Raw genomic sequence first — 25894 nt, forward strand, 5'->3', positions numbered from 1 at the left:
TTCTGATGAAGTTACAAAAGTAGATACAAAACACTTTTTTTAAAAAGTACAGTTAACCGACTTAGAAAAATAGATAAAGCCCCTAAAGGTTTAAAAATACAAAATAAGTTTTCATGTAAAGAACATTTAAAAATACTTTAGATAACCAAGACTAACTTAAGCAAGTTATTTTCAATGTAGACCAAACATAGAATGTTGTCCTATAATAAATCTATAGCACACTGGTAATCCATTTGGATTTACAGAATACTTGTTTGAAACAGAATCTGATGAGAGAAAACCCAAGTGAATTTCAACACAGTTGCTTCAGTAAAATTACTGCTACCACAGATAGTATCATCCCCCAAAGCCCATTACAATCTGAAATGTCAAAATCTAACGCAAAAGCACAGGAAGACTGAGGAGCTTCTATTTTCCCTCTTTGCCAGAAGTGTACACTAGTTAAAAACAAGTCCTGAACCAGTCACTGAATTGGTATTAAGAGGAAATAATGTCCCTGTTGAAGCTGCTTAGTTTGGTGTCCCAGCTAGTATTTTCAGGCCAGAATTCTAGAGAAAGCAGAGACAGACTCCTATAATCAGGCAAAGGTGACACCAGCAGCATGACTAAAGCTGCTTAGAAACAAATTTCTAGGACTTACACTCTTTGGGACTGGTTTGTTTATGCATATGAGGTAATGATGTAATGTTCAGAAGCTTCTCCACTTCTAATGTGACCTCACTGCTCAGAGAGAGGGCCAAACAGCATAATCATGAAATCTCAGAAATACCTGAAAAATTAACATCACCACCAGGACTGCTCCTCTTGCCTCTGCTCTACTAGAAAACCTTTCCTTTTGCTGTTATCAATGTCATGATGAATACAGATGTGCATTTCTCAAGTAGGCAGCTACATGAGCTAAGGATCTACAGGTCTTAAGATGAAAGGAAATACTTTGTTAACTGGCAGCCTACTAAAAACCACTTTTTTCACAGTGTGGCAAAGAATAAAGGAGCCATTTGGTTGTCAATACAAAAACTGTAGAACAAGGAAGTTTTACCATTTAAACAAAAATCTGCACATCACTGTCCGAATTTTTTTTTTTAAGGCCTGGAAATTAAAGCACCAGAGGATTAACCACATAATTCAGCAAGTACTATCCAACCCATGATTTTAGTCGGGAGTGAAGAGCAGTGATGAGACACTGAGAGAGGACTTCTGATTAGGAGGAGCCAGGGGAGTGAGTGTTACTCAGGGAGATAAATCAAGATTGAGAGGAGTCAAAGACTTGACTCCTTCCACCTTTAATCAAAGGCTGGCCTTCTAGCCAAGCCAAGAAGGTGCTATCTTCTCCATGTTCTCTGCCCTTTGCTCCATCTCTCCTGTTTACTTACTGGCCTTGGATATAAATAAATAATGTTAACACTAATGTTTGGTTGCACTGTTGGTTAAGCCAGATTAACTGGGAATGATTTTTTTTTTTTTGGTATTGCTTTTAGTTTTTTAAAAAAAGGGACATTTTGAATTACCTGAATTCTTAATTACCAACAAATTTTAAAATTTATGTTCCATTATTAAGCTGTCTCTACTAATGTTACTTTAGTTACTTAGTTTTAGGGCTTCAAGTCATGCAGAGAGGGATTATTTCTACCACTGAAAATAAATGAAGGAAAGTAAGAACACTATTATTTGATGATACTTGAAATATTAGAAATGATAAAAATACAATCTTACTTGAGAAATATTTCATTCCTAGCAGACTTAATTAAAGCCAACAATGTTCAAAGTCAAGAGGCAGTAACATCCTAACATTCTAAAAATCTTATTTGGAAATGATCAACATAAACATACAGAATGCCTGATGGTTCTTTTGGATAATCTTAAAATGAGGATTATGGAATGTTTCTTAGAGGACTTTTTTAAATAAGAGATTTTCCCACTATTTCCCAAAACAATGATGTATGGTTTCAGCCTAAATCAGATAAAATGTTTTGTTTCCTTTAAAATTCCATATATATTTAAGAATTTATTGAAATTGAGTTATTACAAAAATGGAGTTTCTAAGTCATTTTTTCTTTACAATCTAGTAGAATAATAAAAATAAATAACAAGAAAAAGCCTTCAAAATTTAACCTTAACCAAAGGTATCAAGGAACATGGTGAGTACTTTGCAAAAATCATAGCTCTGAAACAAATGTTGATGAACTTCAAGTGTTGCCAGTCTGGCAAGTCTTTAGTAATATGTGTGCCTCAATACACTTCAAACAGTCTAGATCTGAAAAATCTAACGAAAATTAGATCTTTTCTTCACTAAGGAGATTCTTTTTACCCCAACAGAATAATTTCAAGTTTTGATACAAAAACAATTAAAACAAATTAAATGCCAATCCATCCTTTGAATATTAACAGAATGAAGTTTTTTTTACTTATCCCATTTTTGTGTCCTTTAAACATATACCCCCCTACCCCCGACACACACACACACACACACACATTAAAGAATATGTAGCACACCAAACTTTTCGCTGGGTTATAAAATGTGCACACCTTTAAGGTTTTTAATTATGGTTTTCCTTATGTTTTAACCTTATTGGGATAAAGTTCATGCATTTCTATACTACTCTTAACTAAGTTTCAAGACACAATAAAAATACATAGAAGTAGTTTCTATTTATGGAAAACTCAAAACAAAATAATCAAGTACTCTTGAGTACTTTCTTCTATTCTCCTATCCAAATTTCAAGGCCTCCAAAACCAAAATAATGAATGAAAATAATGGTTTTTGAGACCAAAATTTGTTATAATTTTTTTGGAAGTCTCCCTTTTCTCAGCCAAAACCTACATATTAAAATTAATCTGAATGAAGCTTTTCAAAATAAAAATCTGCAAGACAATTAATTCTTAGATGCCTTAAAAAAATTCTTTGATACACACTAAAAATCTAAATAGGCTGTGAATAAAATCCCAAATAAAGATTAAAAAATAAAGTCATTTTAGAAATAACTCTGGTTGCTCCCATACCATGTCTTATGACGATTTAAACTGTAATCATGGATTTTGAAAAAAAATACATGTATATAACCTATAAAAACACGAGCATACAAACTTCAAACTAAAAGGTTATCCAAAGTAACACAAATGTTTTTAATCTAAAGAAAATTTCAAAATGCCTCTTCTATTTGTAAAATAAAAGCAGAATAAAACTGATCTGACTGCATTATTAGGAAATTTGTTCTGGAAGCTTGTTAACAAATTATTGGTAGAAATATTTTATATCCATCATGCTGTTACCTGAATCAGACTTCAGTCATCTTCTTCAGTAAATGAACAAGTAAACTAATAAACTACAAGTTAGTCCTCATATACTACAACCAAAAATGACTCTGTGGTAGTAACAGCAGTGATCATACAGTGCCTCGAATTCAGCCATGTCCTGAATTTCTCTCTGAAGGTATTAGGCCAACCTACCTTTGGGACAATTTTATCAGTAGACACAGACAATTGGTGTCTTTTTATCCTGTCTTAAAGTCTGTATCACTAGTCTATAACAGAAAGCAATGAGATAGCTCTAGCAGTAGATGAAGCAAGAAGGTACTGTTCCAGAAGAAAAATTTATCTGTCTTTTGATCCAAGCTTCTCAATTAATTCCTGAAGAGGTGCCAACTCACGCCTATCAATCAGATTAAACTCCTAAAAAAAGAAGAAAAATAAAATTAAAAAGTAGATCTAAAATTAAAACTCTATGTCACTCAGAGAAAGGATTCCCAACTCTAGCTTTCTGAAATCCAAAAGAATGATGAAATAATCTCTATGAATATTTTAAAATAGGATCATTTTTACTCCCTATTTTAAAATACAAGGGACTTGACAGTGGCCTCCATACCTACATCTACATACTATCTATGATAGGCAACAATCTCTAAGAAAGACAAAAAAGAAACCACAGTACATTCTCCTATGTGTGGTACACAGAATTGGATATATAGTATCTACTCTAAAAGCTACTGATTTTCCCATCAAAATAGCTATAGAGAGATATTTCTAAAGTTAGGCTAAGGAGTCCCTATTCTTTGATCATTTTTTTCAAACAATGTGAATTATTTTTACTTTAAAAAGTTCTAATTCCAACTAAGGGCCCATAAGGAAATAGGCCACACCTCTGAAGGAAGTAGTTCTTTGTGACATTTCTAGCTGCTAATTTTGTAAGATTCGGCCTGAAGTAGACTTCTGGAAACTTAACTCAAGATAGTAGCTAACGAGTTTTTCCAAAAGTTTCTCCTCCAGGCATAGACATCTCATGAAATGACACAACCCCAGATGTTTTCCCCATGGCATCCCTTTATTCAGCGGTGGCAACGGGACATGAGGGTGTTGATAAGCTTCCCTGGGTGTTTGGTGCTTCATGCCATATTCCAATCATAGGGCAGGTCTCTCCAGAGGCAACAGGCCCCAAATGGGGGTGAGGCCTTCTATTCTGTTATGTACATCAAAGAAATAAACAAGAAAAAGGGAATAAAACAGAAGAACTCTGCATGCTTACCTCTATATCTATAAATAAGACATTATAAATACTCTTAATTAATTACCGATTCAAATACGTCCATGTCAAAGGACACACCAAATTCAATGCAATTCAACTTACCTGAACGAAGAAAATAAAGTGCTTAAAGGAGGTGTTGAGGTGGGCTTCCTCCTGCAGCTGCATTACAGAATCAAAGTGCTGGTGATAAATATGGGCATAAACCCTGAACAGACGCTTTAGAATGGTCTTTGCCACAGACATAAAGTTTTTAGGAAATGGGACACCTGTAATATATATATGTCTCAATCAGTCTTTATCAGTAAGAGGAAAATAAATAGCAGAAAAATTTAGACAATGCCATGAACATCTCCAATACACAAATTCACAAATACAAGCTTCTATCCATATATATATATTTCAAAAATGCAAGGGAAAAAACCACCCAAACCTAAGTATGTGAGGTATCTTTATACCACACTTTTGCTGACTGCCTTAGAATAGCAGGCACAAGTGACAAGTTATGGAAGATGACACTAAATCAAAGTTGAATTTTACTTGTTTAACACTGGAGAATTTCTCCCTAAAATTAACGGCAACAAGTTTGTTTGTTTCTTGTTTTTTTGGCCCTGTCATGCAGCCTGTGGGGAATCTTAGCTCCCCAGTCAGGGATCGAACTCAAAGCCCCTGCATTGGAAGCGTGTTTTAACCACTGGACTGCCAGGGAACTCCCAGGAAGTTCTATTTACAGTTTAGACTATAAATAGAAAATTTTTACTTCTGGGAATTTATAACCCTAAAAACATTTTACACACAAACACACACACACACACACACACACACACACACTCTCTACCAGGACTGGAAACTTTCCCAAGCAAAAGAAAAAGGCACACCTTGAGTCATTATTATCTACTGTCTACAAATAAAAATTATTTTATCTTCTGAAGTACTCTGAAAATCTAGTCTTCCTTCTTAGACTAGGAGTCCCCAACTTTATATTTAATTTTTTAAAGTGTTATTTCCATTTTCCTGTAGTATAAGAAGAGGAATAATACTTTCAATAAAAGGGAAGAACGGTACCTCCCTATTTTTCAAAGAAAATAAATATCTCCTCATAAAAGAACTGGGAGACATCGTAGTCATCTCTCTCTAAGCAGTGCAGGTGGGGATCTGACTGGCTGCATTTCTGAGAATTTTGGTTGACAAGATCAATGTTTCTTAGGAAACAGGCACAGAAGACAATACAACAGGCACGGAGTACAGCTGATAAACACACAGGAAGGTAACTGCTTCCCGAATAACCTAGAATAGTTGGCCTATACTACTCTTGAACATGTCCCTTTCTCTAATTTTTCAGAAAACAAAAGTTAAAACACCTTCTCCTTCCCTGCATTCTGTATTCCTGACTTCTCCACCAGTCCTTAGTAGTTTGAAATTTAGTGTATTTTGCTCTTGTAAGCTGATGCATGCATATGTGTTCCTCCACTCCTCATCCCCAGTCTTTGTAACAGCTTGCCTTTTCTCACATTATTCTGAGAGTTATGGACATGTTTTTCTGGACTTGGGTCTTATATTCACGTACTGAAGAGATGGATATTTAAGTCAAATCCTTTTTCTCTCAGAATTAGCAAATGGGCACCTTGCTATTAAAAATAATATTAATAAGCTAGATATATTAGCTTAAAAATGAGTGACAATCAAGTTTTGTCTAAAACAATACATAGTGGCATAAGTTAAGATCTGGATAATAGTCTAATGAAGGGGGAAATAATTCCAGAACATCAGGATAAAATAGTGAAGAATTGGGAAGCTGAAGAAAGAGAATAATGACTAAAGTATTCTTTACCTCCGTAAGAGGGCTGCTAAGCTGCTAAGTCGCTTCAGTCGTGTTCAACTCTGTGCGACCCCATAGATGGCAGCCTACCAGGCTCCCCCGTCTCTGGGATTCTCCAGGCAAGAACACTGGAGTGGGTTGCCATTTCCTTCTCCAATGCATGAAAGTGAAAAGTGAAAGGGAAGTCAGTCAGTCATGTCCGACCCTCAGAGACCCCATGGACTGCAGCCTACCAGGCTCCTCCGTCCATGGGATTTTCCAGACAAGAGTACTGGAGTGGGGTGCCACTGCCTTCTCAATAAATACAAGTGATTATTTTAATCTAAGCACTTTCCAAGCTGAATTTAACATTCAAGCACAGCCAATACACAATAAAGGATCTATGAGAAAGGAACAAAAGGCTTTATAGAACAGAAAAATTGACCAACAGCGCACAGACCAAATCTAACATCATGACATAAATTTTTCTCCTAAGAGCCTCTGATTAGATTTCAAAAGGGAATCTGCTATGTTCTGAATGTGTGTGTGTGCATGCACGTGTATGCACTTTGTTGCTCAGGCGTGTCCAACTCTTTGTAGCTCCCTGGACTGTAGCCCACCTGGCTCCTCTGTCCATGGGGAGTTTCCAGACAAGAATACTGGAGTGGATTGCCATGCCCTAATCCAGAGGATCTTCCTGACCCAGGGATCAAACCCAGGTCTCCCACACTGCAGGCTTTGTGCCTCCTTCAAAATCATATTGAAATTCTAACACCCTAGACAATGGTATTAAGAGGTGGGGCCTTTGGGGGTGATTAAGGCCATAAGGCCTCTGCCCCTTTGGCTAGAATTAGTGCCCTTATAAGAAGAAACAGAGATGGTTTCCCTCTCTGCCATGTGAGGATACAACAAAAAGACTGTTTTCTTGCTATCTGTAAACCAGGAATAGGACCTATGACAGAACCTGACCATGCTGGCTTCTGATCTTGGACTTCCAGACTTCAGAAGTTAAGAAACACATCTCTATTGCTTATAAGACCTCCAGTCTCTGGTACTTTTTGTTATAGCAACCCAAACAGATATGACAGAATCTAACAATATGTTGTTCATTAGATACCTTATACTGAAAATGACAGGGACCAATCACATCTATGAATATCAATGCCAAAATCTTAATCGAAATATCCAGGAAAAAAAAAAAAAAAACTCTTGCAGCAGAACATTGAAAAAGAGAAAACCTTATGATCAACAATAGAAAATAGAAAAGCATCTGATAAAACCCTACAATCAATTTGATTTCTAAAAATTCACAAACCTCTAACCAAAAGTAAGATTCCTGCTTAATGCTGAAAGACTAGAAGCACTCAAATGAAAGTAAAGGATGTTTGCCTTCATCACCTTTACTCAGCACTGCTCTGAAAGTACTAGTTACTGCAATTAGTTAAGAGTACACAAGCAGTATATTTATCAGAAAAGAATAGATGAAATTAGTATTATCTTAGTCTGATGTGACTATAAACTTTAAAAACTCAAGAAAATCAATCCAAAAGAAATAGTCAGAAACTGATCATCAATTATAAAATTTATAGATACATCAACAGCTTTCCTATATACTAAACAATAACCAGTTAGAAACCAGGTTATCAATAAAAACATTAAGGGCCCATGAATAAACTTAAGAAACATGAAGGACTAAAGTAAAATCCAAAATTTTTCCAAGAGGGAACAAGAAATAATTAAAAGACTGTTCTTGGATAGAAAGACTCAGTATTGTCTAGAGAACAAGAATCCCTACATTAATTTAGAAACTGAATGAAATCTTAATAAAAATCTCACAGGTCTTCTTTTTACCTTGACAAAATGTTTATAAATTCTTTGGAAGAACAAACTTTCCAGAATAGCCGTGAGTATTCTGAAAAAGAAGAGCAAGGAAGAGAGACTAGCCCTACAAGATGTTCAAAGATACATGGCTGTGGTAGTTCAAACAGTGTGGAATTTCTATAAGAATAGACATTTAAAGACTCTAAAACATATGTCAATTTGCTGTACACACAAAAAAATCAGGGGATAAAAGACACATGTATTTGATAAATGGTACTGGACAAACTGACTCGCATTTATAATTGGGAAAAAATTCCTGACAGAACAAAAATTTAAAAACTAAACCACAAAAGTACTAAATAAAAGCATCGACAAATATTTTTATGATCTTTAAGTAGGAAAGTTCCTTCTCATCATTGTATTAAAATCCAATCATCATAAAGGCAAAGATTAATATGTCAAGATAACATACATAGCCAAAAAACCCTCATAAACAAAACAAGTCAATAAGACAACCTAAAGAAAAATACAACATGCACAACAAAGATCTAATATATCCTTAACATAAAGAAACAGAAAAAGGATATAAACAGAAAACAATGATCAATAAACCAAAATATGCTCAATCTTTTCAATATTTTGTAAAATGAAGATTATACTAGAAATTAATTTACCCATTTTAGAAAAGAAAAACTGAGAGGCAACTAGTACTGATGAAGAAACACAGGCAGACACAAACATGGCTGGAAGGAGGATACATCTACCACCTTTTTGCAGAGAAATCTGGCAATCTTTATTAGATTTTGTTATACTAATAGAGCATTAAAAAGAACATAACACATTTATCATTTAAAAACAATATTAGTTCTACAACATCAACTCACCAATTTTAGAAGGAAAAAGAGTTTCATCATCAAGTTGATCCTGAACCCAAGTCATCAAATAGTCAATGTATTTTGGTGCAGAACATTTGATTGGCTTTTTAATATTAGTACCATCTGCCCAATGATATTCATATCTGGAGAGAAAAAAGTTTTAGTAATAAAGTTTTAAAAAACATGTTGCAACTTATAATCATAGTAGGTTCATAGTTTGTCTATGTTGTTAAGTGTGTTCACACACACATACACACACATATAATTTTAGTAAGTTAACCAAAGTTCTACTGAAGATTACTTGGGAGCTCCCTGCAGAAAGACAGCTGACTCTTAAACAACATGGGTTTGAACCACACAGGTCCACTTATACACAGATACTTTTCAATAGTAAATTCTATGATCCACAGTTGGTTGAATCCATAGATGCAGAGGGACCATGGATATGGAGGGCCAACTCAACTTACACAATATTCTGAAATATGATGGTAATAAATGGAAAAGAAAAAAGTATGTCAGCTGGTTGTGCCGGAAATTTGTTTTACAACATAGCCCTGAGAAAGGCCAAGGAACTGAGTTCCTGTCAGTTAGACAGAGGGCGCTGAGGAGTGGGTAAGGTGCTGATGGATCCTCCATATTCTGAGCTTGTTGGCCATTAAGTAATTATCAATAGAGCCTGTTTCTTTGAGAGGGTTCTAAAGAATAAATCTTATGCATGCATCTTTTTCTACCTCACCTTTGCTAAGCCAGAATGACTAATAATAAAACTTCACTTTACGAATCATTTAAACCGAAAATAGGAAATTTGAGGACTAAAACAACACTTCACAAAATAAAACACATCTTTCTTAAAATAATGTAACTCAAATTCACTGGGGACCTTTTTCACCTTTACATAAAAACGACAGCAAATTCAGAAAGGACTATTTTTTCCCAAGAGGTAAATATCTTAATACCATCTATTATCACATAAAAGCAATCAATTGTTATAGGAAAAAAGACTGGAAGGATACTAAAATGTTAATTCTATAACATCTTAATCTTGTGGGTGATAAAGGGTTCTACCTCTTTGTCAATATTTCTAGAAATTTATTACAGTCAAAAAATTTTAATCTAGCATCTTTAAGCCAGGTAACTAAAGCAGCACAATTTGGAAGTAATTAATACCAAATAAACACAAGGAGAAAAATCAAATATTAAAGGGTCAACTAAAAATTCTATGAAATTAATTTAAAAAACAGAAACAAAACCATAAATTTAACAGAATTGAAAAAATAACTTTTGCAAAAGCAAGATAAACCTAAATTTCTTTACTTTCGATCCTACTGAAATTTATACTTACTACAATGCAATTATAAACAATCAAAACACTCAGAAACACATACCAAAGTATTTAATAACTAAAAGGCTAAAGGTACGCTTTTGTTTTCACAAGTGAACAGGCAAGAAAAACAATAAGTCTTTACTATTTAATTTATATCAATTGATGATTAGCTTTATTTAGTAATTCAAACACCTATATAATAGCCAGTATAAGTACCTTGGACCTGCAGACATGACTGCACAGCTTGCTTCAGTGCAGAATTCTGTGATAGTTCCATATAACATGTTGATCTGATTGAAGAAATCCACAGCTGGAAAATTAATAGAATTGTGTTAAAATGTTTATGTAAACACAATAAAACATCAGATCTCTCAACTGGAGGATTCAGTCAAGAATCTTCAGGAGATTCAACAATCCAGGGGCCACTATAAATTCACTTTTTTTAATTGTCACACCTAAAGTAAACTTAAAAAAAATTATTTATTTATGTGGCTGTGCCAGGTCTTAGTTGCAGCATGTGGAATCTTTAGTTGCGGTATGTGGGATCTAGTTCCCTGACCAGGGATCAAACCTGAGCCCCCTGCACTGGCAGCTGAGTCTTAGCCACTGAAATCACCAGGGAACTCCCTTAAGTAAACTTTTAATATACACTTATTTTTAATATACTAAGCTTTTAAACAGCCTGTAAGCAGGAAAATATTAGAGATATTAATAACCATGGCAACTGAGCTTTCAGTTCAAGAAGGCAGAGTAGAAGAACGTGCACTTAGATCTCCTCTTGCAAGAGCACCAAAGTTGCAACTAGTTATGGAACAACCAGAGACAGGAGGATGCTGGGACCTACCAAAAGATACCCCATGCCCAAAGACAAAGAAGCTGCAGCAAGATGGTAGGAGAGGCGCAATCATGATAAAATCAAATGCCACAGCCACTGGGTGGGTGACCTACAAAAGTTCTCCCACTGTTGTGAAGATTCTGAACCTCACATCAGGCTTCCCAACCTGGGGATCCGACAAAGGGGCTGGGAATCCCCAGGGAATCTGACTAAAGGCCAACAGGATTTGATTACAAGACTTCCACAGGACTGGGAGAAACTTGGAGGGCACAAACAAAACCTTGCGTGCACCAGACTTAGAGGAAAGGAGCTGTGACCCCACAGGAGACTGAACCAAAACTACCTGCTGGTGTTGGAGGGTCTCTTGAGGAGGCATAGGTCAACAGGGGCTCACTACAGTGTCGGTGGCACTGGCAGGTCCCCCTTGGCGTAAACCCTCTAGGAATCCCCCAGTAAAGCCTACCATAGAGTTTATAAAACCCAGGGCTGGGTTGCCTCAAGCCAAAAAGCTTCCAAGAAGGGAGCACAGCACAGTTCAGTTCAGTTCAGTTCAGTTGCTCAGTTGTGTCCGACTCTTTTGTGACCCCATGAATCGCAGCACGCCAGGCCTCCCTGTCCATCACCAACTCTCGGAGTTCACCCAAACTCATGTCCATCGAGTCAGTGATGCCATCCAGCCATTTCATCCTCTGTCGTCCCCTTCTCCTCCTGCCTCCAATCCCTCCCAGCATTAGAGTCTTTTCCAATGAGTTAACTCTTCCCATGAGGTGGCCAAAATACTGGAGTTTCAGCTTTAGCATCATCCCTTCCAAAGAACACCCAGGGTTGATCTCCTTCAGAATGGACTGGTTGGATCTCCTTGCAGTCCAAGGGACTTGCAAGAGTCTTCTCCAACACCACACTTCAAAAGCATCAATTCTTCGGCACTCAGTCTTCTTCACAGTCCAACTTTCACATCTATACGTGACCACTGGAAAAATCATAGCCTTGACTAGACGGACCTTTGTTGGCAAAGTAATGTCTCTGTTTTTGAATATGCTCTCTAGGTTGGTCATAACTTTTCTTCCAAGGAGTAAGCATCTTTTAATTTCATGGCTGCAATCACCATCTGCAGAGACTCTGGAGCCCCCCAAAATGAAGTCTGACACTGTTTCCACTGTTTCCCCATCTATTTCCCATGAAGTGATGGGACCAGATGCCATGATCTTCGTTTTCTGAATATTGAGTTGAGCCAACTTTTTCACTCTCCTCTTTCACTTTCATCAAGAGGCTTTTTAGTTCCTCTTCACTTTCTGCCATAAGGGTGGTGTCATCTGCCAGCAATCTTGATTCCAGCTTGTGCTTCTTCCAGCCCAGTGTTTCTCATGATGTACTCTGCGTAGAAGTTAAATAAGCAGGGTGACAATATACAGCCTTGATGTACTCCTTTTCCTTTTTGGAACCAGTCTGTTGTTCCATGTCCAGTTCTAACTGTTGCTTCCTGACCTGCATATAGGTTTCTCAAGAGGCAGGTCAGGTGGTCTGGTATTCCCATCTCTTTCAGAATTTTCCACAGTTTATTGTGATCCACACAGTCAAAGGCTTTGGCAGAGTCAATAAAGCAGAAATTGATGTTTTTCTGGAACTCTCTTGCTTTTTCCATGATCCAGTGGATGTTGGCAATTTGATCTCTGGTTCCTCTGTCTTTTCTAAAACCAGCTTGAACATTAGGAAGTTCACGGTTCACGTATTGCTGAAGCCTGGCTTGGAGAATTTTGAGCATTCTTTGGCACTGCCTTTCTTTGGCACTGGACTTCCCTGGTGGCTCAGATGGTAAAGCGTCTGTCTACAAAGTGGGAGACCTGGGTTCAATCCCTGGGTCGGGAAGATTCCCTGGAGAAGGAAATGGCAACCCACTCCAGTATTCTCGCCTAGAAAATTCCATGGACGGAGGAGCCTGGTGCAGGCTACCGTCCATGGGGTGGCAAAGAGTCAGACATGACTGATCAACTTCACTTTCTTTGGCATTAAAATGAAAACTGACCTTTTCCAGTCCTGTGGCCACTGCTGAGTTTTCCAAATTTGCTGGCATATTGAGTGCAGCACTTTCACAGCATCATCTTTCAGGATTTGAAACAGCTCAACTGGAATTCCATCACCTCCACTAGCTTTCTTCGTAGTGATGCTTTCTAAGGCCCACTTGACTTCACATTCCAGGATGTCTGGCTCTAGGTGAGTGATCACACCATTGTGATTATCTTGGTCATGAAGATCTTTTTTGTGCAGTTCTTCTGTGTATTCTTGCCACCTTTTCTTAATATCTTCTGCTTCTGTTAGGTCCAGACCATTTCTGTCCTTTATCAAGCCCATCTTTGCATGAAATGTTCCCTTGGTATCTCTCATTTTCTTGAAGAGATCCCTAGTCTTTCCCATTCTGTTGTTTTCCTCTATTTCTTTGCATTGATCACTGAGGAAGGCTTTCTTATCTCTCCTTGCTATTCTTTGGAACTCTGCATTCAGATGCTTATATCTTTCCTTTTCTGCTTTGCTTTTCGCTTCTCTTCTTTTCACAGTTATTTGTAAGGTCTCCCCAGGCAACCCTTCCCATCCGCAGATAACTGGACTAAAGTTTTACTGAGCAAGGCCCTGCCCACCAGACCAAGTCCCACTTTTTCCCCGCCACCAGTCCCTTCCATCAGGAAGCTTACACAAGACTCTTAGCCTCTTCCATCAGAGGGCAGAGAGAAGATGCAAGAAGAATCACAGTCCCCCAGCAACTAAAACAAAAACCATATTACAGGAAGTTAATTAGCATGAAAAAGCAGAAATTTATGTCCTAGATGAAGGGACGAGTTAAAACCCCAGAAAAACAACTAAATCAAGACACGATACCTTCCAGAAAAAGAATTCAGAGTGATAGTGAAGATGATTCAGGATCTCAGAAAAAGAATGGAGACAAAGATTGAGAAGATGCAAGAAGTGTTTACCAAAGACCTAGAAGATCTAAAGAACAAACAGAGATGAATAATACATTAGAAGGAATCAACAGCAGAATAACTGAGGCAGAAGAACGGACAAATGATCTGGAGGACAGAATGGTGGAAATCACTGCTGCAGAACAGAACATAGAAAAAAGAAGGAAAGAAATGAAGACAGCCTAAGAGACCTCTGCTGCTGCTGCTAAGTTGCTTCAGTCATGTCCGACTCTGCGACCCCAGAGACAGCAGCCCACCAGGCTTCCCCATCCCTGGGATTTAAAGGCACCAATATTCGGATTATAGGGGTCCCAGGAGGAGAAGAGAGAGAAAGAAACTGAGAAAATATTTGAAGAGACAGTAGCTGAAAACTTCCCTAACATGGGAAAGGAAGTAGTCAACCAAGTCCAGGAAAACAGAGTCTTAGGTAGGATAAACCCAAAGAAGAACACAGCAAGACACATAGTAATCAAACTGACAAAAACTAAAGACAGAGAGAAAACATTAAAAGCAAGAAGGGAAAAACAACAAACAACATACAAGGGAACTACTATCCGACTATCAAGTTGATTTCTCAACAGACACTCTATGTGCAAGAGGGGAATGGCAAGATATATTTAAAGTGATGAAAAAGAAGAACCTACAGCCAAGAATACTCCACCCAGCAAGACTCTCCTTCAGATTTCATGGAGAAATCAAAAGCTTTCCAGATAAGCAAAAGTTAAGAGAATTCAGCACCACCAGACCAGCTTTACAACAAACGCTAAAGGAAGATTTCTAGGCAGGAAACAAGCGAAGGAAAAGACCAACCTACAGAAAATAAACTCAAAACAAGTAAGAAAATGGCAACAGGATCATACACAATCAATAATTATCTTTAATGTAAATGGATTAAATGCACCAACAAAAAGACAGACTGGCTGGGTGGATGAAAACACGTGCATGTATGTACTTCCATTTACCACATCACTCTGCTTGACCCCTCAAATTGTATGTAATTATGTTCTTAGGTTAATCATGTCCCCATTATGGCTTACAATTGTAATTATCGTTTTTGTCTGGCTATTGAGTGTGAAAACTGATAAACATCTCCCACTATCGTGATTATGTAACTATCTCTCATTTAATACCACTGTATCATGATTGGTCAAAAGAAAAATAACAGAATTCTGTATTACCAAAATTACCATTTAATAGGAAAACCTATAATCACTTCTTAAAATCCGGACGCATTATCAGAATTAATTTGGAATTTTTTGAAAAATACAAATACATAGGTATAGATTTTTTTTGCGCCAGAGTTCCAGATATGTTTCTAATGCGCAACCATGTTTAAAAACAACTGGACCGTACGAGGAAATTTTACTTTTATCTAGTTTGTTTCACTTTTTCTATTTCTTATTCAGTGCTCCCATTTAGTTAATATTTTCCAATTTCTCCATCTGTTCTTTTTTTTTTTTAATTCTTCTTTCTCAAGCCTTTATCAAACATAGTAGAAAACTCTGATATTCATATATATAATGTGCATAACATATAAATTTTAGAAAACTTCTGAATTTTTGCCTAACTAAAAAATTTAGTCTGTTTGACTTGGTTTAGTTTGATTCTACTTGTTTGATTCAGCATGAATAGAATGCTAGATTTCTAATTAAAAAAAAAAAGATATGCAACAAAGGTTTACTGTATAGCACAGGGATTACTGACTGTGTTGCAAAGTACAGTCAATATCTTGTAATAATCTATAATGGAAAACAATTTCAAAATTAATATGTATACATATATAACTGAATCACAAAAAACATTCTACTTTTTGAAATTTAGGAACATTTATCTTTTTACCAGTTTTTCTAAATGTCCTATGAACATCTAGTAACAATGTATGAGATACAAAATTTTAAATACATTTGTCTAGAATATAAGATTGTTATTGTTCAGTCGCTAAGTCATGTCTGACTTTGTGACTCCATGAACTGCAGCACACCAGGCTTCTCTGTCCATCACTAACTCCTTGAGTTTGCTCAAACTCATCTCCATTGAGTCAATGATACCATCCAACCACTTCATCCTCTGTTGCCCCCCCTTCTGCTCTCCATTTTTCCCAGCAACGGGGTCTTTTCCAATGAGTCAGCTCTTGGCATCAGGTAGCTAAAGTATCGGACCTTCAGCTTCAGCATTCATCCTTTCAACAAATATTCAGGGTAGACTTCCTTTAGGATTGACTGACTTGATCTCTGATGTAAAGGACTCACAAGAGTCTTCTCAAGCACCACAGTTCAAAAGCATCAATTGTTTGGTGATCAGCCTTCTTTATGGCCCATCTCTCACATCAATACATAACTCCTGGAAAAACCAACCAGAACTTTGACTAGATGGACCTTTGTCAGCAAAGTGATGTCTCTGCTTTTTAAAACACTATCTAGTACTGACATAGCTATTCTTCCAAGGAGCAAACATCTTTTAATTTCATGGCTGCAGTCACTATCTGCAGTGATTCTGGAGTCAAAGAAAATGAAATCTGACACTGTTCCCACATTTCCCCCATCCATTTGCCATGAAGAGATAGGATCGGATGCCATGATCTTAAAGTTATTTGAATGTTGAGTTTTAAGCCAGCTTTTTCACTCTCCTCTTTCACCTTCATCAAGAGGTTCTTCAGTTCCTCTTCACTTTCTACCATTAACGTGGTTATCATCTGCATATCTGAGGTGGCTGATATTTCTCCCAGCAATCTTGATTCCAGTCCAATGTTCCATGTCTAATTCTTACTGTTGCTTCTTGTTCTGCATACACGTTTTGCAGGAGGCAAGTAATGTACTCTGGTATTCCCATCTCTTTAAGAATATTCCAGTTTGTTGTGACCCACACAGTCAAAGGCTTTAGCACAGTCAATGAAGCAGAAGTAGATGTTTGTTTGGAATTCCCTTGCTTTTTCTATGATTCAGGGTATGTTGACAATTTGATCTCTTGTTCCTCTGCCTTTTCTAAACCCAGCTTGTACCTATGGAATTTCTCAGTTCATGTACTGCTGAAGCCTAGCTTGAAGGATTTTGCTGGCATGTGAAATCAGTGCAATTGTATGGTAATCTGAACATTCTTTGGCATTGCTTTTCTTTGGGATTGGAATGAAAACTGACTTTTTCCAGTCCTGCGGCCATGGCTGAGTTTTCCAAATTTGCTGGCATATTGAGCGCAGCACTTTAACAGCATCATCTTCTAGGATTTGAAATAGCTCAGCTGAAATTCCAACACCTCCACTAGCTTTGTTCATAATAATGCTTCCTAAGACCAACTTGACTTCACACTCCAAGATGAACGGGTCTAGGTGAGTGACCACATCATCGTGGTTAACTGGGTCATTAAGAGTTTTATCCAGTTCTTCTGTGTGTTCTTGCCACCTTTTCTGCTTCTGTTAGGTCCTTGCCATTTTTGTCCTTTACTGTGCCTATCTTTCTATGAGATGTTCAAATTAATATAAATAAAATCTACTGTATTTACATTATTAATGACATTATTCAAGATGCTCCTATTCTTATTTTTTTTGCACTTGATATTCTCAGAGAAATGTTAATATGTCTCACTATGATTATATATTTTTTCTTTTCCCTTATGTATCTTCTGATTTTTGTTTTATGTATCTTTTCTGTTAGGTGTCTAATGACTAATGATGTCTATCTTCTTTGTGAATTGTACCTTTTATCATTAAAAACGCTCATCTTTGTTTCATTTAAAAATAAATAAATTTAAAAACAAAAATTCTAACTTAAAGGTAATTATTACATTAGAATATACAATTTGATGATATCCAAGCAAATGAAAAGCCGTACCTTCTTATCAGTCTCGACCAGACAATACCATTTGTGTTAGGAAAGAGAAGAAAAGTATTGTGAATATACTGTGAGGGAGGTGTTTCAGCTATATCAGGCATTTAAAAAATCCAATTTATTATAAAAAATTGAGACCCAGTGCATACTGAGGACATAAAAAATACATGAGATAAAGTCCCTTGTCCTAGAGTCTCTAGCTAACAAAAAGGACAAAATCAAGAGAGGGATAATACAACATATAAGAGAGCATCCAAAGGCCAACAAAAAGTGCTAGAAGAATTCAGAGAAAAAGTAACATCTTGGGGAGCTGAGACAGTCAAGGAGTACTTTCTTAAAGAGCTTCAGCTTTTTTTTCTTTTCTTTAAGAAAACAGAAGAGGAAGGGGTAAGATACTCAGGCTTAACTGACTGAAACATACTGCTTTGCACAGAGAAAACCACATAAGCCTTGGAAAGATTTGTTAAAATGTCTCAGTTCCCTGTCTAAAAGACTACCTAAACGCAACTAGGGCTTTTCCAAGTTTCTTAAAAAACAAATGCATAAAAAAGCTCCACCATGTCAAAAGGAGTTTTATACAAAACCCCCTTACTTATAAACTTTCCTCTTAAATTAGTCATGTTTTCTAGGAATGTAATACATTGAGTACTCTTTCAAAACAAAGAATGCACCTAGATGGAGTGCTGGTTATATTGGTCTGTTCTCAAAATATGGTCCAGAGATTCCCTGTTTCATAGGGGAAACTGTGAGGTCAGAAATATTTTAATTGCTCTGAATTCTCACTCTCTTAGGAGGCACGGTGGAGCTGTCCAGAGGCTCCATGGTGTGACAGCACAACAGATTGAATACAGAACCAAGTATGAGAACCCAGCCATCAGACATTAAATAAGATTTGCAACCAATGCAACATTTATTTTGGAAAATAACTATGTTTATAAAAATACATTTGTTAATGGGTAAGGTAATGGGTTTATTATTGCTATTTTTAGATGAATTTTAAAATAAATATTTTTAATTGCTCAGTTTTAATTTCTAACACAAGATCATTAAACACAACTCATATAATTAAAAACTCTTTGGGTTCTCAATAATTTTTAAGAGAATAAAAGGATCCTGGAACCAAAAGGTTGAGACTAGCTGATTAGAGAAGTAAGTCTCAAAGAAAAGTCTAAGGCTGAAGAAGGCCAACAGATTCCTTCAGAATGAAAGATGATACACAGATTGCCAATAGGCAAATGAAAAGATGTTCAACTTTGGGGCTTCCCTGCTGGTACAGTGGTTATGAATCTGCCTTGCAATGCAGAGGACAATGGTTCTATCCCTGATCTGGGAAGACCCCACATGCCTTAACTATAAGCCCATGTGCCACAACTACTGAAGCTGTGCACCACAGAGCCAGTGCTATGCACTAAGAGAAGCCACTGCAGCAAGAAGCCGGAGCACTGCAACTACAAAGTAGCCCCCATTCTCCACACACAGTGGAGCAAGCCCACACACAGTAATAAAGACCCAGTGCAGCCCAAAACAAAGAAATAAATGCAGATGAAGATGAGAAACAACAACAAACAAGATGTTCAACATCACTGATTATTCAAGAAACACAAATCAAAACTACAATGAGGTGCCACCTCACACCAGTCAGGATGGCCATCATTAAAAAGTCAACAAATAACAAACGCTGGAAAGGATGTGGAGAAAAGAGAACACTCCTACAATATTGGTGGGGATTTAAGTTCGTACAGCCACAGTGAAAAACATTATGGATGTTCCTCAGAAAACTAAAAATAGAATTAACATATTATCTAGCAATTCCACTCCTGGGCATATGTCCAGACAAAGCTATAATTCAAAAAGATACACGCACCCCTATGTTCACAGTAGCACACTTCACAATAGCCAAGACATGGAAACAACGTAAAAGTCCAAATGAATGCATAAAGAAGATGCGGCACAGAGACACAATGGGCTATTGCTCAGCCATAAAACAGAACAAATATGGCACGTCCCTGCTGTCCAGTGGTCAAGACCAGATGCTCCCAATGCAGGGGGCATGGGTGCAATCCCTGGTTGGGGAACTAAGATCCTGCATGCTGGCTCCGCCCCCTCCCCGCAAAAAAAGAACGAAATAATCCCATTTGCAGCAACATGGATGGACCTAGAGATTATCGCACTAAATGAAGTAACTCAGAGAAAGACAAATACTATATGATATCACAAATGTCATAGAGAACAGACTGGTGGTTGCCAAGGGAGGGGGGAGGGGATGAAGGATCAGTTAGGAAGCTGGGATTAGCATCTGTAAACTTCTTATATATAGAACAGATAAACAACAGGTCCTACTAATAGGGAGAATTAATATCCTATGACAATACCGAAAAATATAAAAAACATACATAACTGAATATATGTATATATAACAATCACTGTGCTGTAAAGCAGTAATTAACACAACATTGTAAATCAACTATACTTCAATTAAAAAATCTAAAAAAAGAATAAGATAATAATTTGAGTAATGACCCAGAGAGATGTTATGGGGAGGGAGGTGGGAGGGGGGGGTTCATGTTTGGGAACGCATGTAAGAATTAAAGATTTTAAAATTTAAAAAATAAATAAATAAAAATTAAAAAAAATAATAATTTGAATAAGATTACAAAAAAGGGGTCCTTTCTGAATAGATAATACTTAACACGGTTCACATAACAAAAGAGAGATAAAAATATACAGAGAAAAAAATCTAGGGACTTCCCTGGTGGTCCAGGGATTAAGAATTCACCTTTCAATGCAGGGGATGCAGGTTCAATCCCTGGTCCCTCATGCCACTGGGCAACTACTGAGCCCATGAGTTCTAGAGCCCATGTGCCAAAACTAGAGAGAAGCGGCAAGGAAACATCCTGCATGCCACAACTAAGATCCAACACACCCAAATAAATAAATAAATTTTAAAAAAGATCAAATCCCAACCATTCCAACTTCCCCCCTACACACAGGTAACTACTAATTTTCTCTGTCTCTTGCCCCATAAGTTTCCTTATCCCATCTAACACAAAAGAAAACACATTATATAGTTTTGCACCTTTTTTTTTTTTCTCTTAGTAACATGAATAACATTTTTTAATGAGTTGAATAAAATAAAATTTTTCTTAATGTGGCTACTGGAAATTTTTAAATTACATTTATAACTTACAATATTTTCCTACTAGGCCACACTGACCAAGGCAATGATTATCAACCCAGAGGCATCTACACTGTTGGAAGTATGCACCACCACTTGAGTAGTCTTAAAATAAACAAAATCAAACCTGAATTTGACCAAAGCTCCAAATCTGTACTAACATGGTAGCCACTAGACACACAGGGCAATTTACATTAAAATGAAGTTAAATTTAAAATTCACTTTCAGTCCCAGTAGCCACATTTCAAGTGCTAAATGGCCATAGTGAAGACACACATTTTTATTATCACAGAAATATGTCTGGGATTTCATTCAAAATAATCAGGGTAGTATACAGAAACAGCATAAGGCCATGTATTGATAATTGCTGAAGCTGGATAACAGACACCTGGGAATTCATTCCACTAGTTTCTCTACATTTATATGTCTGAAAATTTCCATTAAAAAGTTTTAAAGATTCCTGGAACAACAAAAATTCCTAGTAGACTTAAACTCTATCATCCAGAACTGATCTTATCTCAAAAATCATGGACTCCAAAATGATGCTCCAGTCTCAGCATATCCTCCCATGTCATGCCCTTACCTTCCTGAATTCAGAGTGACTTTCAGCTCATGGATCACTCTGCTTTCTCCCAGTCTCTCAATTTCCTTCTGACTACTCCAAAGTCACAATAATCAAGTGACTGACCAAAGCAACTACGCTTGACTTTTCTGTATACACAGGCAAATGAAAGGTGCTGGGAGTGGGGGCACAACTGTGAAGATGGATCCCTACAAAGTCATGTCCATCACAGGTAGGATCTTTGTATTTTATCAATTTCTCATTTGCCCTTACTCAGCAATTCAGACCATTCTCAGAGATTACCCCAAAGCACACTTCATTTCTCCTCAGGTCTCTCTACTCAACCACACAACTACACCCTGAAGAGAAAACACTTTGGACATATTTGCACTTACATGTTTCTTCACAGATAATGTTTTATTATGATACTTAAACACTCAAAAGGGCTTCCTTGGTGGCTCAGATGATAAAGAATCTGCCTGCAATGCAGGAGACCTGGGTTCAAGCCCTGGTTTGGAAAGATCCCCTGGAGAAGGGAATGGTTACCCATGCCAGTATTCTGGCCTGGAGAATTCCATGGACTATATAGTCCATAGGGTCGCAAAGAGTCGGACATGACTAAGTGACTTTCACTCACATGCATAAAAGAAAATTCATTAACAAAAAGATTTTAGCAAAATCTTATCAACTAGTAATGTTGAAAATTATTAAACAACTTACTGTTAACAGCAATCCATTCATTGAGGTCCTCTCCCTCTGGCAACATAACAGCTTGTCTCAAATTCCCACTTCCTAGAGTTGCTTCTGCATGTTTTAAGAGTTCATACTGATGAGATCCTTCAGGGATATTCTTCTTTGGTTTGAATGTTTTAGAAGAGCGGCTACTACTGTTAGGTTAAAAGTAAGAGTATATCCATTTTTAGGACCGGACATAGAATGAACATTTTAGGCATATAAATTGTTTTGAAATTAAAAAACATTTCCTGAAAAGTGTGACAATGTGGGGGTGGAGGGGACACAATAAAGTAAAGATTTAAAATTTTTGAAAAGTTTCCCCTACACAGAAACAGGAATAGCAGCACAATTTCGCATAAAGGGCAATTTTATTAAGCTGCACAAAGCAGTCTGGTATAACAGAAAGGGCAACCTAACCAAAAGAAGAAAAAACCTGGATTCTAGTTCTTGATCTGCCACTAACTCTGTGATGACCTGAGAAACCTAACCTCCTTTGGGCCTGTTTTCACCTACAGAAAGCAGTGCTGCGAGAGTGGTAGTTCTAAGGCTCTTACAGCTTAAAAATCCAGTTTTCTGTATCAAAATACTTGTGGTGCCATCCAAGCAAGCTACAGAAGAATCATTAACATTGGGAATTTATGGCAGGGAAAATAAACAACTGGTTTTGGAGGGGAAAAGCAAGCTTTTTTTCCTCTCTCACACCATTCATAAGGTCTTCCTAATATGACACAAAGTTCAGAAAAAAATGGACAGATTTCTAACTATAACAATTAAAACTTCCATAATTCAGGAAAAAAAGTACTTGTAACACATATTACGAACTATGAACTACATAATAAAGGGCTTTTATAATTGGTTAAGAAAAGGCTTTAGAAAAATGGGCTAAAGAGATGATTATATAATTCAGAAAGAAAAACAGTGACAAATCAACAGATGTGAAATGCTCCTCAATCTGTCCCTTCTGCTTCTAGGCATCTGTCCTTGATAAGGATGTGTTTTCCAAGATTGTTTTTAATAGTGAAAAACCTGGAAACAATCCTAAAGCTTACTAGTAGAGAAATGAGTATGACACATCTGTATCACGGAATACCATACGGCAATTAAGAACAACAAGACAGAGCTACATGAATTCACATAGATTTCAATACATGGTCACACATATTACAATATGAAATGTACAGCAGAAGTCTATTTTGTAAATGCATAGAAAATGCCACCCATCAAACATACTCGTGATTACTTCCAGGAAGGGAAGGAAACAAGACTGAGGACTTTCACTTTACCTGAGTCATCTGAATTTTAAATAAGACTGATTGTTAAGTAAAAAGGAGTTATGAAAACAATAAAAATCTAACATGGGAAGCTTGTGTTTAACATAATAAAGAGCTAAATTTAATAGGGAAGTATTACATTAGAGGGAATGGCCCTTTACAATAAAAACAAGCTGTGAATGACAGGAAGCTAAATATGGAAAACTAGCAAGAAAAGATGTCTCAAGGTTCTGTATGATCTTCATGTAAATGAAGACGTCTGTGCTTCAAATGGCACCATCAAGACAGTGAAAAGAATCTACAAAATTGGAGAAAATTTTGTAAAACTCATATGTGATTAAGGGACACATCCAGGATAAAGAATTTTTACAACTTAAAACCAAAGACAAGCCAATTTAAAAAATGGTCGAAGTGTTTGAATAGATATTACTTGAAAGAATATACACAAATTGCCAATAAGCACACAAAAAGGTGCTCAACATCATTAATTACTAAGGAAAAACAAATTAAAATCACAATGAGATACCATTTCACATCCACTTAGGATATGCTTTAATCAAAAATTCAATTAACAAGTGCCAGAGAGGCTGTGGGGAAATTTCCAAGAGAATTAACACATACATCCAAAACAAAAATCTATACACAAGTTTTACAGCATCATTATTCATAATAGCCAAAAAGCACAAACTCAATTGTCTATCAACAAAATAAAGTTTAAAAGAAATAAACAGAGCCATATTTAGGTCCAAAAAACAAATAAGAACTGTGCATCCACAAACAAACCACCAACTAAACATTAACATAAGAAAAAAAAGACTGGTTATTGGGGGGGGGGTTGTTCTGGTAATAAGGAAACTTTCAATTAAAATATAAGTCACATAGATTTTTTGATATGGTAATCACACTTTGAAGGCTATTCGCTTAAAAAATAATCCAAAGGGGAAAAGCGATTGTTAGTCAAAGCTTTGTAATGGTATTTTACAATAGCAAAATACTAGAAAAGAATCCAAATTTCTCACAGTAAGAAACGGGGTGAACTCTGGTTATGATACACTTAGATATCAAGTATGTGGGTGATGTCCATAACTAAAAATGGATTCGCTCATACAGTAGATATTTAAGCAGTACACTAGGTAGAGAGGGCCACTCGAGGAAAAAAAGGTGTTACAGCAATGTTTCCCAAACGTTAATGTGCTTAAGAATCATCAGAGAATTTACAAACTTTTCCCACTTGAAGGCTCATTTGGGTCCAACAGCTATCTCTAAAACAGGATTCTACTGAGTTGAAAAGATGTTAGTTAATTACACAAATTCACAAAGTGGGCTGAAGCAGAACTGTTTGTAAAGGCCGCAGCTTAACTTTAGAGACACTCCCACATTTTCCAGGGGCGGCATTTTTCCGCGGGGGAAATTTAATCCTGACGATAATAATGCTGGCGTACGGTGGAATAAAAAGCTTAGTCAGCATGCATCGTTTCTAAAAGGCTGGGGACTTGAGAGAAATTGGGAGCCCCGGATCATCTCTCTGCCCTCAGGCGCACTCGAGCGGAAAAGTTTCGAGGCGCTACCGGCCTCGGGGCCTTTCTACACCCCAACCTTCTCGCTCCGCTTCCTTTGCCTCGACCTTCATCTCCGTCGGCTTCTGCCCACATTCTAGACTCCCCCAAGACTCCGAGCGCTAGGAGAGCAAGCACCTGGCACCCCTACCCCGGCCCGGGGGGCTGCCCTCGCCTCAGGCGCCCCATCGCCCCTTCCGGCCCTCACTCAGCCCTGGAGCCCCGGCCACACTCACAAGAGGAAGCTCATCTTCTGTCCTCGGAGGGAAGGGGCCGCTGGCCCCCGCCGCGGTCAGGACTCGGAGTCCGCGCGGAACCGGGAAGGAGCGGAAGGTCCGAAGCCGGCGGACAGCCGAAGCCGGCGCCGCCACAGCTCCAAGCCCGGGTGGAACCGAGGCAGAGCCGGTGCAAGCGGGTGTGAGCAACTGAACCCGCCTAGTACTCCTCCCCCACCTTCCAGACCCAAAATGCGGAACCAGCAAAATCTCGCGATCTAAGGCTTCCTTTCCCCCATCTAGGACCGCCCCCCACCTCTAGAGCGTATCTACAAACCCCCTTTTGCACCGCCCGCTCCTTCACCTCAGCCAATCAGGGGCCTCTAAGGTCGGGTTTCCGCTCCGGAAGTCGTGATGGGTTCACGGTCCTTGGCCT

At 37.6% G+C, this 25894-nt stretch overlaps 1 protein-coding gene across 2 annotated transcripts; it reads right to left on the reverse strand.

The window, feature by feature from the left end:
- MOB1A (MOB kinase activator 1A) lies at window positions 1–25679 on the reverse strand. 2 transcript variants are annotated; one of them, XM_068970555.1, is made up of 6 exons: window positions 25480–25679; window positions 22402–22565; window positions 10551–10644; window positions 9020–9153; window positions 4622–4785; window positions 1–3669 (listed from the first exon to the last, which is right to left on the reverse strand). In XM_068970555.1, the coding sequence occupies exons 1-6, from the start codon at window positions 25491–25493 to the stop codon at window positions 3592–3594; spliced, it is 648 nt and encodes a 215-aa protein (XP_068826656.1). In that variant the 5' UTR covers window positions 25494–25679; the 3' UTR covers window positions 1–3591. The 2 variants fall into 2 exon arrangements, with proteins under 2 accessions (XP_068826656.1, XP_068826572.1); XM_068970471.1 differs by having other exon boundaries at window positions 22402–22568.
- Window positions 25680–25894: the final 215 nt, after the last annotated feature.

The sequence above is a fragment of the Capricornis sumatraensis genome, chromosome 1 (genome assembly GCF_032405125.1).
Source record: "Capricornis sumatraensis isolate serow.1 chromosome 1, serow.2, whole genome shotgun sequence".
NCBI classification, from domain to species: domain Eukaryota; kingdom Metazoa; phylum Chordata; class Mammalia; order Artiodactyla; family Bovidae; genus Capricornis; species Capricornis sumatraensis.